Source organism: Trichechus manatus, unplaced genomic scaffold, assembly GCF_000243295.1.
Source record: "Trichechus manatus latirostris isolate Lorelei unplaced genomic scaffold, TriManLat1.0 scaffold00060, whole genome shotgun sequence".
Classification (NCBI taxonomy): Eukaryota; Metazoa; Chordata; class Mammalia; order Sirenia; family Trichechidae; genus Trichechus; species Trichechus manatus.
In genome coordinates, this window is record NW_004443996.1 from 2,752,123 (window position 1) to 2,767,592 (window position 15,470).

The 15,470-nt window shown below is 38.0% G+C and overlaps 1 protein-coding gene across 2 annotated transcripts in view; it reads left to right on the forward strand.

The window, feature by feature from the left end:
- The window catches only part of CHM (CHM Rab escort protein), a 256,180-nt gene that overhangs the window by 84,026 nt on the left and 156,684 nt on the right, over positions 1 to 15,470 (forward strand). Inside the window, exon 4 of one of the 2 annotated variants that reach the window (XM_004378872.2) lies at positions 1,579 to 1,703. The exons of the other annotated variant lie outside the window; for it this stretch is intronic. Within the exon in view, the coding sequence (XP_004378929.1) occupies positions 1,579 to 1,703 (125 nt within the window). The remainder of the gene's footprint in view (positions 1 to 1,578; positions 1,704 to 15,470) is intronic. 2 annotated transcript variants of the gene reach the window in all.

Genomic DNA, 15,470 nt, shown 5'->3' on the forward strand with positions numbered 1-15,470 from the left:
AATCATCTTTTTAACTCATAATTCTCCAGTGTCTTCATAATATAGTTATTCCTTTTTTGTATTAATAGATATGTTATAAATCCTGTACACATGATACTATTATTTAGTTACACTGTATGCCCAAATATAAGGCAAAAACTCTACGCCAAAATAGTTTCTCAGGAAAGACATTCCAGTCTATACAAAGTCTCACACATATTACTAATTGCTCTTTCTGTTAGTATATTTTGAACAAAAAATGATTTGGGGCAGACACATTAATTTGAAATGATTTCAGTCAGTGGTGGTCTTGCATGTTTATAGAGGTCACTTGATAAAATCTGTATGAAGAAAAAGCAAGGAAAGAAATTTAATATAAATTTAGTAATTTTTTTGAGAGTAGGATCTCACTATTGCAGCTGTTGGAGAGCATTGTAAAGAAGGATTTTAGAGATTATTTACAACATAATGTGTGAAGTGGTTTATGTTATGGAGTTTACCAATTTTTATGAGACACATTTAAAAAAAAGCCTTAATTTTATGCAAATGGTACTTGTGGCTTGAAATAAAATTCCTACTAAGAGCGATTTACATCGAATTAGAAAATGCTATATCTCAAACAGTTTAGATACTTGGGAAAGGAAGATAATATACTCTAGAAAATTATACTCTTTTAGCTAAGAATAGTAATAAACCAAGAAAACCCAAACCAGTTGCCATCGAGTTGCTGTCGACTCATGGCAACCCCATGTGTGTCAGAGTAGAACTGTGCTCCAAAGGGTTTTCAGTGGCTGATTTTTCAGAAGTGGATCAGAATGTAATTAGGAATTACTGAAAAATTTGTTGGACCACTTTCAGCCCTTAGTGAGAATTGTTTCATTCTCTGTGATTAAGGAAAAAAAGAAGTTATGTTGAGATCACAGATAGTCAAAATCACAAATGATAAATCTATTATTGCTAAGAGGTTATATACTTTTATGTATTATTGCTTTTATTTTCTTTCAGAATATAAAACATTCAGGGATTGATGATTATAAAGTCCTTAGTTTTATTGTGCTGAGTACTTTTCACAGTACTTTTTGTATATAATCGTAATTTAATATGGCCAGTGACCAACATTCAGAAATCTGAAAGTAAGTAGAATGAAGGAAGTCATTTTGACCTTGCAGTTTTGACAACAAAATATTTAAAAAAATATATTATTAACAAGTGATATATACAACAGATATCTTTGATTCTTAGCAGATGCAGAGTAAGTTGTTGGTTATGCACATTGTTTAAGAAAAAACGTTCTTAAGCCATGTCAGAACAGCCACATCTTTGTAACTGTATCAAAATATCATATCTCCTAATAGAAATCTGCAAACCAGAGCTAGTTTTTGATAGGATACATTTGTACACATTGTTTTCCTCTCCTTCATTTGAAGCTGGCATTCTATGCTGGAATTGCTTCAGTAACTATGAAGAGATATCCTTGAGTGTTGATGGAATTAAAAAAAGAAAAAAAGCTTGAATTTAGACAGTATAAAATTTTTCTCTGAAAAGTACAAGTTCAAATTACTCAATTTAATTAAAACTTCTCGTCTGTGTTTTGTTTAGGAAAGCAGTGACACTGTAAACGAAAGCCCAGCATGGCAAGAGCAGATTCTTGAAAATGAAGAAGCCATTGCTCTTAGCAGGAAGGATAGAACCATTCAACATGTGGAAGTGTTTTGTTATGCCAGGTATGAAAAGTATTTAGGATAAACTAAGTTAATGGCTTTTTAGTCACACTTTTTTTTTAGAAGTAGCCAGTGATAAGAATTTATATGACATTGGTTGCTACGAGTCATATTAGCGTGATGGTTTTACCTTTTTTTAAATGTAACTTTGTAACTTTCAATTTTCTCTGTTTAGGTAACAATAATAATGATAATAACAACAACAACACCTTACATTCATGCCTTGCAATTTACTAAGCTATTTGAAATATATTATCTCATTTAATCTTTACAACAGTCTTACGCTTTCGTAGGGCAGATAGGTATTAGTTACCTTTTTTACAGATGGGTCAGTGGAGCTCAGACAGATTAAGTAATTTGCTGAAGGTCACATGGCTTGATGTGTGGCAGGGCCGTACCTAAACTAGAGTGTGATGAAGCCCAAGATTAAAACCTAGGGCTTTTTACTCCTAATCAGTGTTCTTTAAACTACACCATCCTTCTTAGATAATATGCATTGCAGCAATATGGAAGGTTATAATTCTGAATTTAAAACCAGAAGAAATTGAGTGGTCACATTATAATGTTTTAATTGTTTCCCTTCAAGTGAGACTTTGTTGTTTAAAAACAATTGATAGTTTTTTTTTTCAGATGACATATGGTTGACAGGTCTGGAAAGGTAACAATCTCACAGTTAAGTACGACCTTTTAAGTGGTTCTAGTCTACAGAAGTCTAGAACACCAGATTGTCAGGCATTTTAATAGTAATCAAAGTTTACAATCCAATACCCTTGAGATTCTTCAGAATACACTCTGTCATCTTACACACACGTCTTGTGGTACAGTGGTGTGATATGAGCCTGAGAAAAGTTTGAGAACTTATGGTTAATTTCTGACCTATTTTCATATCTTCAGGTAACTAGCATTTTTTTCCCCGTAAACAAACAGCTAATGTTCTGTGATTTTCTGCAAAGGCACAGCCTTTGAAATGTCATATACAGATTATGATACACATAATGCTAAATGCCATTCAGTATGAAAAGGTGCAGCTCACTGACATTGTTTAGTGACAGTGTAAATGGATTTATAACAGAAAGTGAATTCAATTTAGAAGACGTATGCTTTAATGAAACCAGGAATAAATATTTGCTAACTTTCTTGTGTAATTGTGTCGCCCGTGAATGCGACTTTACTCAAATATAGTGACAGTGACACTCTGGCCCTTCAAGTAGTATTTTTTAATATGTTGTAACCTAGTAGTGTCAGACCTCATCTACATCCGCGAGGAGAGGTAAGAATCACCGTCAGCACAAAGCTGATTCCTATGAGGTGGAGGTCAAACATCCCTCTACTCTCCAACTGTAACCCGTTTCTGACACCAGCCGTCTCCCCCATGGCACTGTCTACTTCTCTGCTGGGTTTGATAATTCATTGCAGTGGCCACACAGAGCTCACAGACCATACTCACGATTATGTGGTTTATTGGAGAGATAACAGGCTACATACAACTCAGGATCAGGATCAACTTGGAAGTAACAGGATACAACTCAGGAGACAGATAAGTTCTTTAATCAAGACAGCTTCCAACCAAGACAGCTCTCAGCTTCTTCTTGGCTGTGCTTGCCAAGTGTTACAGCTTGATAGCTCTGTTGACAAGTGCCCAGAGGCATTCCACTCTGCCAGCAAGCCTCCTGCCTGAACGCACTCAGCTCTCTCTTGCTCCGTGGGTTGGCAAGTCCACTGCAGCTACCTTTTACCAGTCTTGTGGTTCCGCCCACTCATACAGCTGCCACCGTTTCTCTGCCAGTGGGCTCTACTGTGGTTGCTGCCATTTCTTGCCATCTCACACTTCTGGTGTTACAGATCTCTCTCCTGGGTCTAGGAGACTCTCAGTGCAGGGACCCTGGGTCCAAAGGATGCATTCCACTCCAGACTCTTGTTGATGGTAGTGAGGTCCCCCTCAACCTCTGTGCAGATGGCCCTTATGTAAGCCTATTTCTTGTCAATTTCAAGTCATGGCCCTCCCACCAGACCACAAGCTGACCAATCCCCTTCCTGGGCCACAGTAACTTAATTTGTATAGTAATTGACCAATTACCGCAAGGTCACTTAATTCTGTTGGTGGTTTTACACACCCTATTTGCATAGTAGACTAACCAATCCCTTGTAAGATTGTGACCCAGCCAGTCATTTTGGCAGAATTATAAACCCAAGGCCCCTGATTTCTCTACTCTTTATGACGCTCGGGATTAATGGTTTTTAATGACTGAACCAAAACATTTTAAGTGCGGAGGAAATCATCTCGTTTTCAACCCCAATTGATTCTTCAATTTTGTTTCTGGAGTTTCTCAAAGTAAGAAAGTGAAAGGTTGGTGGTGAAAAATTTGTTTTAAGACACTGAAATAGGACTCTGCTGTATATTCCTCTTAGTTATCTATTATAATGTGGAGGAAGAGGTGAACTGGGGTGATTTTCCGTTTTTCCTTGGAAAAAGTAGTTAGTTACTAGTGTCATAGTAAACAGGAAGAGCCTGTGCAGGAATGCACAGAAGATCCATTTGTCTATAGTAAGTGCTAAGAACATGGGGAAACTGGAATAACAATACCTCACTTTAACCCCAGCTAGACAGTGGCATGTTTAATCTTTTGGATCATGGCACAAAGTTGGAATTATGTGAAAGGGGCTAGGGCCAAAATAGCTGTACAGAGATTTACTTTATATGAGAGGTCATCACCCAGGATCCACTGACTTAAATCAAAACCTTACTTAATGTGTATTTCTGACAACTTTATTTTCTGTTTTTTTTTCTTTCCTGGCATAGTAAGTTGAAGCAGCAGATAGGAAATGTGTATCTGCTAGAGGCAAACACACCGAGAGCCACATCAAGACCAGGGTCCTGTGCCTGCCTTTACCATTCAATTTGCTGTGATACTGTTATGGATTGAACTATGTACCCCAAAAATATGTATCAACTTGGCTAGGCCATGATTCCCAGTATTGTGTGGTTGTCCACCATTTTGTCATCTGATGTGGTTTTCCTATATGTTATAAATCCTACCTCTGTGATGTTAATGAGGCAGGATTAGAGGCAGTTATGTAAATGAGGGAGGACTCAATCTACAAGATTAGCTTGTATTTTGAGTCAATCTCTTTTGAGATATAAAAGAGGGAAGCGAGCATAGAGACAGGGGAACCTCATACCATCAAGAAAGTAGCACCAGCAGCAGAGGGTGTCCTTTGAACCTGGGGTTCCTGTGCTGAGAAGCTCCTAGACCAGGGGTAGAGTGATGACAAGGACCTTCCCCCGGAACCCACAGAAAGAGAAAGCCTTCCCCTAGAGCTAGGGCTCAGAATTCAGACTTTGAGCCTCCTAAACTGTGAGAATAAACTTGTTTGTTAAAGCTATCCATTTGTGGTATTTCTGTTATAGCAGCACTAGATAACTAAGACAGATACTGAGCAAAACATATCTCCTCTGTAGACCTCTGTTTTACATTAGTAAAACATGAAGAATTTGATCTAGGTGATCTCAGAAGTCCATATGGGCTCTTACATGCTGCTCTTTTAGGTGCTGGTTTATAGACTGACAAATGAGAAGTAGACACAGCATCAGGAAACTGAAGGGCTTTGGGCCACTTAGGATGGGGGCAAATAGCTTTTCATACCAGAGGATTCCTCAAGGACATCACTATACTATACCATAGCATACAAATTTATAATCATAATTGCATCCTAGTGTCTTCACATGGAAGTTAAATTGTATTCTGTGTTCTCAACTTGAAAGAGTAGGGAGATTAAAATACATTTTAGAAAGATATCTATTAAAAATGGTTTGAATAAAAAATATTGTTTTTAGAGATGAACTTTAGTATGTAGAAAATTCTCTTATTTCCCTCCTGTGTAAGTAAGAGTATCACTGTGTAGTAGACCTTTGACATTCTTGAGGGATATATCCAAAATCTTCATGAATGCCCACTTTAGTAAATAATGGAAATTTTGATACAGGTTCCTGGTGTTTTGTTGTTGCATTGTTTACATGTGTTATTTTTGTTAATGCTACATTTTGTGGATGTAGTGGGGTGTGTATGTGCATGTGTGTATATTTAGTTCTATACAGTTTTATCATGTGTGGGTTCATGTATCCACCTCCACAGTCAAATTACAGAACAGAACAGGTTCATCATCACAAGGATCCCTCCTGTTGCCCTTGTATAACCACATCCATCTCCTCCCGTTCTCTGTCCCCTCCTCCTAGTCCCTAACCCCTGGCAACCACTGATCTGTTTTCCATCTTTGTAATTTTCTCATTTTGAGGATTATTCACACACACACAGACACAGACGCACACACACACGTAGGTACCCTTCGGCATAATTCTCTGGAGATGCATCCACGTTGTTGCATATATCAGTAGTTTGTTCCTTTTTGTTGCTGAGTTGTATTCCATGGTATAGCTGTGCCACAGTTTGTTTAACCATTTACCCATTGAAAAACACCTGGACTGTTTCCAGTTTTTGGCTATCATGAGTAAAGTTGCCGTGCATGTTCAAGTGCAGGCTTTGGTTTAAGCATACGTTTTCATGTCTTTGGGATAAATATCTGTCATGGACTGAATTGTGTCCCTCAAAGATGTCTGTCAGCTTGGCTAGGTCATGACTCCCAGTGTTGTACGATTATCTACCATTTTGTCATCTGATGTGATTTCCCTACGTGTTGTACATCCTATCACTATGATGTAATGAGATGGATTAGTGGCAGTTATATTGATGAGATCTACAAGATTAGAGAGTGTCTTAAGCCAGTCTGTTATGAGATATAAAAGAGAGACGCGAGCAGAGAGACATGGGGACCTCATACCACCAAGAAAGCAGTGCTGGGAGCAGAGCACATCCTCTGGATGTGAGGTTCCTTTGCTGAGATGCTTCGAGACCGAGGGAAGACTGATGACAAGGACCTTCCTCCAGAGCCGACAGAGAGAAAGCCTTCCCCTGGAGCCGGCACCTGGAATTCGGTCTTCTAGCCTACTAGACTGTGAGAAAATAAATTTCTCTTTGTTAAAGCCATCTGCTTGTGATATTTCTGTTATAGCAGCACTAGATGACTAAGACAATACCCAGGAGTGCAATTGTATGTTTAATTTTTTAAAGAAGCTGCCAGACTTTTCTGTAGGGTCTATAGCATTTTATATTCCCACCAGAAATGTATGACTAATCCAGTTTCTCAACATCCTTAGCAGCATTTGTAGTCATTGCTATTTCTTAGCCATTTTGATAGGTATGTAGTAATATCTCATTGTGGTTTTAATTTGCATTTCCCTGATGTCTGATGATATTGAACATCTTTTCATGTGCTTACTTATCATCCATATATCCTTTTCAGTGAAATGTCTGTTCATGTCTTCTGCATATTTTCTAAGTAGATTTTTATTACTTTTGAGATTTATGTTTATGTTCTAGACATGTATTCTTTGTCAGATATGTGGTTTGAAAATATTTTTTTCTTGTCTGTAGCTTCTCTTTTTATCCTCTAACATGATATTTTGCAGAACAAAAGTTGTTAGTTTTGATGAGGTCCAATGTATCAGTTCTTCCTTTTACAGATTATGCTTTTGGTATCAATTCTTTGCCTAGGCTTAGAGCCTGAAAATTTTCAACTGTGGTATATATTTTTAATTTTATAGTTTTATGATTTACATTTAAGTCAGTAATCCACTTTGAGTTAATTTTTGTATAAGGTGTGCTATTAAGTTGTGTTAATTTTTTTTTTTAACCTGAGGATGTCCAGTTGCTTCAGCACCAGTTGTGGAAAAGTCTTTCTTCCACTGAGTTGATTTTGCATCTTTATAAAAAATCAGTTGGCTCGTGGGGGAAGGGGGATTCACTCTGTAGATAGTAGATACTTGTTGTTTTTGGTGATAGGAAAGGTAACACTGAATGAGGGTGAAGTATATACAGTTTGACAAAGGTAAATTATGTCACTAAAAAGTACACAAGAAAAAAGGACCTGTTGGTAATTGCTATGGCATATATAATTTGCAGACAACAGCAAAAATAAGCAAAAAATACATGTGTGAGTATATAGGTATGTATGTAGGCATATAAGTGTATAGGTATATATATGTGTGTATATATAGGTGTATGCATATGTATGTACATATATTCCTATATATAATAAAGCACATAAGGGGCACAGTTACGGATACTTCTTAGACATAACCAAACACCTCGTGGGATTGGTTTTTTGGGTTTGAAGTGTTAGAACCATAGACTTATGGGACATCTCAGTCAATTGGCATAATATAGTTCATAAATTATGTTCTACATCCTAGTTTGATGAGTAGTTTCTGAGGTATTAAAAGCTTGTGAGCGGCCATCTAAGATACAACTTTTGGTCTCTACTCATCCAGAGCAAAAGAGAAAGAAGGAAACCTAAGACTCAAAGAAGAAACTAGTCTGCAGGACAAATAGTCTACATGAACCACTGTCTCATCCACCTTGAGACCAGAAAAACTAGATGGTGCCTGGCTATCACTACCAACCGTTCTGATCAGGGCCACAATAGCTGGATCCTGATAGAATGGGAAAGAATGTGGAATAGAACCTCATATTCCTAAAAAGAGAAAAAAAGCCTTTCTGGACTGGTTGAGACTGGAGGACATCCTGAGACTATTGCCTTGAGATACCCTTCAAACCTTGAATTGAAACTAATTCCTGAGTTCACCTTGTAGCTAAATAACAAATAGGCTCACAAAATAATGAATATCACCCGTAAGTATTGCGCTCTTTTAAAAAATCACCTATATGAGACCAAATGATCAACAATTACTTTAAAACAAAGGTGAGAATGTAAGGGGACAGGGAAACTAGATTAACAGAAAGAGAACAACCAGAAAAGATATAATGAGAATGTTCATGCAGTATGAAGAATGTAACCAATGTCACTGAACAATTTGTGTAAAAATTATTGAATGGGAACCTAAACTGCTGTGTAAACCTTCACCAAAAGCACAATAAAATACTATTTAAAAAAATCAGTTGGCTGAACTTGGGCAGGTGTATTTTGGATTCTCTTTTTTGTTCCATTGGTACATTTATCTATTCCACCACCAATGTTGCACTGTCTTGATTACTGCAGCTGTATACTAGTCCTTAATATCAGGTAGAATGATTCTTCCAATTTTATTCTTCTTTGTCAAGATTGCTTTAGCTATTATGGACCTTGTACCTTTCCATATAAATTTTATAATAAGCTTGTCTATGTCTACAGGAAACATTGCTGGGATTTTGGTAAGAATTACATTAAAGCTGTAGATCAGTTTTGGGAGAATTGACATCTTTACTATTTTGACTCTTTCAATCCATGAACATGGTATGTTTTTCCTTTTATGATGATCCTTGATTTCTTTAGGAGCACTGGTGACACAGTGGTTAAAGCACTTGGCTGCTAACTAGAAAGGTTGTGGTTTGAACCCACCAACTGCTCTGTGGGAGAAAGATGTGGCAGTCTGCTTCTGTAAAGATTTACAGCCTTGGATACCTATGGGGCAGTTCTGCTTTGTCCTACAGGGTCACTATGAGTCAGAATCGACTCGATGGCAATATGTTTCTGGTTTTGATTTCTTTCAACAAAATTTTGTAATTTTCAGCATACAGCTCCTATATGTGTTTTTGTTTTGTTAGTTGTATACCTAAGTATTTCACATTGGCGGAAGTAATTGTAAATGGTATTGTGTTTTTTCATTTTGGTTTTCGCATCTTCATTGTTAGAATGACATTTCTGTTACATAGAAATGTAGCTGACTTTTGCATGTTGATCTTATATCCTGAAATCTTACTGAACTCAGTTACTAGTTCTTGGAGGTTCTTGGTTTTTTTTTTTTTTTTTTTTGGTAGATTACTTAGGATTTTCTACATAGATTATCATGTCACCTACAAAAAGGAATAGTTTTCTTTCTTTCTTCCCACTGCTGTATTATTTTTATATTTTCAGAATCTGTATTCTGTTGAGAGTCATGTATTTTCTGTTCATAGCCACACATCATGAATTAATTGCATTTTCTAGTTATCTTTAGGCTCACTTAATGTGCATTTTTTTCACAAAGGAAGTTATCTTTTTCCTGAAGATTTTTGAAATTAGACATTAAGCTGGGTATGAGAATGGCTTGGGGACGGTGTCTGACCTCCTCCAACCCCACAAGGGGGAAGGAGAACCAGGATCAACAGCCCAAGGCTGATTCCTATGAGGCGGACATGAGACATGCCTTCTCTCTTGGCCATCTTTACCAATTCTGACACCAACCGTCCCTCCCACAGCACTCTCTACTTCTCTGCTGGGTTCAATAATTCATTTCAATGGCCACACAGAACTCATAGACCATACTCACATATAGGGTTTATTAGGGAAGTAACAGTAGCACTTCAGGCTCAAGAACACTCAGGATACAGTTCTTTCATCAGGATAGCCTCTCCCGAGCTGTGCTCGCAGGCACACCTCTCCGTGGCCCTCAGTTTCTGCCAAAAGGCACTCAGCTTTCTCCGTCCGTGTGCCGGGAAGCCCACTACACCCATCTCCTGCTGCTGGGTCTCTCCTTCCTTGGTGGTGGTGGGCTCATCTTCTCTGCTCTGGAATTGGCTCTCTTTTAAGGCAAAACTGACCAATCCTCTTGGTGGGCTACAATTACTCTATCACACAGTCCTGCCCAGTCATCTGGGTAGGAGATGCGAGACCATGACTAGAAAGGCCACACAAAAGTAATCAATCAGTAATCAATTGCACCGCACTTGGCAATCATTTAGGGTCTTTCGCTTGCTACATACCTTGCTCTTGCACACTACTCTGTCAGCATATGCAATTCAAATCTACAAGCTGGCCAAATGACAAATTACCAAAAATCCTACACCTTAATGGTCATTCATGCCAAGAGTCTACTATCTTTAGTTGCATCAAGCAAATAGGTAGAAGTCATACTTAAATCCTTGTTGCATTGCATATATGAAATACTGTTTTATTTTTTTAAATTTCTAAATATTGTCTGAAGACAACTTTATAATGATATAAATACTGAAATATTATGACTTGTCTTCCCATTTTAGATCAGATGAGTTAGCTTAGTTGATAGAGTTGGTGTTCACTAAGCCAAAATCTATTATTTGATTCTTATATATTTCATAAGGAAGAATAAAATATGTATCTCTTGGCCATAAGCAATATTCTAGCTATAACCAGTAGCCTCCTGAATATTTATGTTTGATTGCAAGGAGGACTGGGCAAGAATACACATGGCTAAGTGCAAATCCATCACTGCTGCACGGAAATACCTCAGAGAACGTGGTGAGTCAGTAATAGCATACTCCAATGTAAAGGTATAGGATAGCACATTTTAAAAAAATTGCTGACTGTAGGATAGCACATTTTAAAAAAATTGCTGACTATTTATTTTCAAAACTAGTCTGAAATGTTCAAGTTAAAGGTTTTGAGTGATCATTTAAGCATTAAACCAAATACTTTTGGTTATTGCAAAATTACACTAAATACTAAAATACATAATACAGTGATTTGTGTATTGTCATATGTTAAAGTACAAGTATCACAAACTCTAATGAACTATCCAGATTATTTTGATATATCAGAGCTTTTTCACCCTAGTGCTGCTTAAAATAAGTGGATCAATTTCTAGGTTGGACCTAGAAATATTTTCGCTATGTAAAGTTTTTTTTATAGAAATGGTATGTATGATTATATAATTTATTGATTTACAGAAAGCAAGTGAAAAAAGACTAGCATTTATTGGATACTATCTTTCTGCCCTGGTGGCACAGTGGTTAAGAGCTTGGCTGTTAACCAAAAGGTCAGCAGTTCAAATCTACCAGTTGCTCCTTGGAAACCCTATGGGGCAGTTCTACTCTGTCCTGTAGGGTCACTATGAGTCGGAATCGACTTGATGGCAACGGGTTTGTTTTTTTGTTTTTTTGTTTATCTTTCTGCCAAGCACTGTAACCATGTGCTTTACATATTTTATTTCATTTAATCTGTGCTATAGCTATGTGTTGAACCCTGGTGGCGCAGTGATTAAGAGTTTGGCTGCTAACCAAAAGGTCGGCATTTCTTTATCTACTAGCTACTCCTTGGAAACCCTATGGGGCATTTCTACTCTGTCCTATAGGGTCACTATGAGTTGAATGGGAATTCCAGAACAGTTAATTTTGCTCATGAAGAACCTGTACATAGATCAAGAGGCAGTTGTTCGAACAGAACAAGGGGATACTGCGTGGTTTAAAGTCAGCTGCTCCTTGGAAACCCTATGGGGCATTTCTACTCTGTCCTATAGGGTCACTATGAGTTGAATGGGAATTCCAGAACAGTTAATTTTGCTCATGAAGAACCTGTACATAGATCAAGAGGCAGTTGTTCGAACAGAACAAGGGGATACTGCGTGGTTTAAAGTCAGGAAAGGTGTGCAGCAGGGTTGTATCCTTTCACCATACCTATTCAATCTGTATGCTGAGCAGATAATCGGAGAAGCTGTACTATGTGAAGAAGAACTGGACATCAGAATTGGAGGAAGACTCGTTAACAGCCTGTGTTATGCAGATGACACAACCTTGCTTGCTGAAAGTGAAAAGGACTTTGAAGCACTTACTGATGAAGATCAAAGACCACAGCCTTCAGTATGAATTACGCTTTAACGTAAAGAAAACAAAACTTCTCACAATTGGACCAATAAGCAACATCATGATAAATGGGGAAAAGATTGAAGTTGTCAAGGATTTCATTTTACTTGGATCCACAGTCAACAACCATGGAGGCAGCAATCAAGAAATCAAAAGATGCATTGCATTGGGCAGCTCTGCTGTAAAAGACCTCTTTAAAGTGTTGAAGAGCCACGACGTCACCTTGAAGACTAAGGTGTGCCTGACCCAAGCCATGGTATTTTCAATCGCACCTTATACTTGGGAAAGCTGGACAATGAATAAGGAAGACCGAAGAAGAATTGATGCCTTTGAATTGTGGTATTGGCGAAGAATATTGAATATACCATGGGCTGTCAGAAGAATGAACAAATCTGTCTTGAAAGAAGTACAGCCAGAATGCTCCTTGGACACGAAGATGGCGAGACTTGCATCTCATGTACTGTGGACATGTTATCAGGAGGGACCAGTCCCTGGAGAAGGGTATCATGCTTGGTAAAGTAGAGGGTCAGTGAAAAAGAGGAAGACCTTCAACAAGATGGATTGACACAGTGGCTGCAACAGTGGACTCAACCATAACAACGATTGTGAGGATGGTGCAGGACCGGGCAGTATTTCATTCTGTAGTACATAGGGTCGCTATGAGTCAGAACTGACTTGACGGCACCTAACAGCAACATGAGTTGAAATCGACTCGACAACAGTGGGTTTGGTTTTGGTTTTATAGGTATGTGTATGGGCTATAGGGGTATCTCAGGGAGAGCCTGAGTCAATAGGAGAGTCAGAATTTGAACCCACATCTGTCTAACTCAAAAGCCTGTACTGTTGCCATTTTGATAAGATCAACAGGGACATGTGCTCATCAGGTGAGCCATTCCACCAAGTGAATAAATTATTTCCTTTGTGCAGACTAGCACCAAAAAAGTGCATTCACTTCTTAAATTTACTATAATACTGTTTGGTATAGTAAACTAGTCCTTTCTTTAACGGGGAATTAAAGTGCCTAACTCCCAGTGTTAGGAAAACGAGGAATTATTCCAGTATCCTTCAGTTGTTGTGAATGTACATTATAAGCCACAGAATGTTTTTGTAGCTTTGTTGTTGTCATTAGGTACCGTTGATTTGGTTCTGACTCATAGCTATGCTATTATGTACAACAGAATGAAACCCTGCCCGGTCCTGCACCATCCTCACAATCGTTGCTATTTGAGCCCAGTGTTGAAGCCACTGCATCAAGCCATTTCATTGAGTCTTCCTCTTTTTGCTGACCCTCTGTATATTGTAGCTTATCTAGGGGAATAAAAGTAGCTACTATTTATAGTTTTAAATTCTGAACCAACTATGAAAAGGCAAAATGCATTAATTCACACTCATCTCACACAAACCCAAACAATACTTATTTTATCTTTCTAAAATATTGACAATAGTTTGTATATTTTCTGTTTTTTAAGTTTTTTTATCGTATTGAACATTATTTCCCTTTTTCTGGTATGATAATGTTAAAACAGGATGAAAACTTGCTTCTTAGTTTTGCAAGTGAACCAACTCTCTAATGGCTTGATATCAAAATAAAGATACTGTAGTAGGTATCTGAAATTCTGCTTATTTATTTTGGATTTTAAATTTTTAAATTAAAAATTATACAAGTTGCGCTTTGACAGGCATCACAGTAGAGGGTTCCGAACATAGAAGGAGAAAACTGTAGAACAAAATTCAAATTCACAAAAAAAGACCAGACTTACTGGTTTGACAGAGACTGAAGGAACCCCTGAAACTGTGGCCCCTGGACACTCTGCTAACTCAGAACAGAACTGAAGCCACTCCAAAAGTCCACCTTTCAGCCAAAGATTAGACAGGCCTGTAAAACAAACAAAACACACGTGAGTAACATGCTTCTTGGTTCAGTCAAGTATATGAGACCAAATGGGCAACACCGGCCCAAAAGCAATGACGGGAAGGTGGGAAGGGACAAGAAACCTGGACAAATGGACATGGGCAAACCGGGGTGGAAAGGGAAAGGAGGAGAGTGCTGACACATTACAGGGATTGCGGCCAATGTTGCAAAACAATTTGTGTATGAATTTTTGAATGAGAAACTAATTTGTACTGTAAAAAAACACACACAGATTCAAAGGGAATCCGCTACTCCTCCACTCCTTCTAATCACAATTCTAGATCTAAGTCCCTTCCATTTGGCAACTCTGGACTTGCCACTGGCCTAATATCAAATCAGGAAAAACATATGTATAAACAGATTTGAAAATGACATATAGCGATGATGGAGTTCTCCTAATAAAAGGCAAATTTATGTGAAAACAAAAAGTATTAAATTCTTTGGAATAAATCTAGGAAAATACAAGTAGAATTTTATGTTGAAAATTGTAAACCATTGATGAGAGAAGTCAAAGACCAAATAAATGAAAAGATATACTGTTAGAAGAATTATATAAGTTACTTCATGAACTGTTTTTTTTTTTTAAACTAAAACTTTTTCCTGGTCAAGTCCTGCTGACTTCCCTAGTATTGTGTACTGCTTTACCCTTCACCGAAGTTACCGCTTATCTGCTGTCTAGTTAGTGTGTTTTCCACCCCACTGCTCCCCTCCCTCATAATAATCAAAGAATTTTTTTCTGTGTGTAAACCTTTTCATGTGTTTTCATAATAGTGGTGTCTTAGTCATCCAGTGCTGCTACAACAGAAATACCACAAGTGGATGGCTTTAACAAAGAGAAATTTATTTCCTCCCAGTTAAAGTAGGCTAAAAGTCCAAATTCAGGGCATCAGCTCCAGGGAAGGCTTTGTCTCTCTGTCGGCCTTCTTCTCTTCGGTGTTCCTTTGGACTAGGAGCTTCTTTGTGCAGGGACCCTGGTCCAAAGGAGGCACTCTGCTCCTGGCACTGCTTTCTTGATGGTATGAGGTCCCCAACTCTGCTTGCTTCCCTTTCCTTTTATCTCTTGAGAGATAAAAGGTGATGCAGGCCACACCCCAGGGAAACTCCCTTTACATTGGATCAGGGATGTGTCCTGGGTAAAGGTGGTGTTACAATCCCACCCTAATCCTCTTTAACATAAAATTACAATCACAAAATGGAGGCCAACCACAC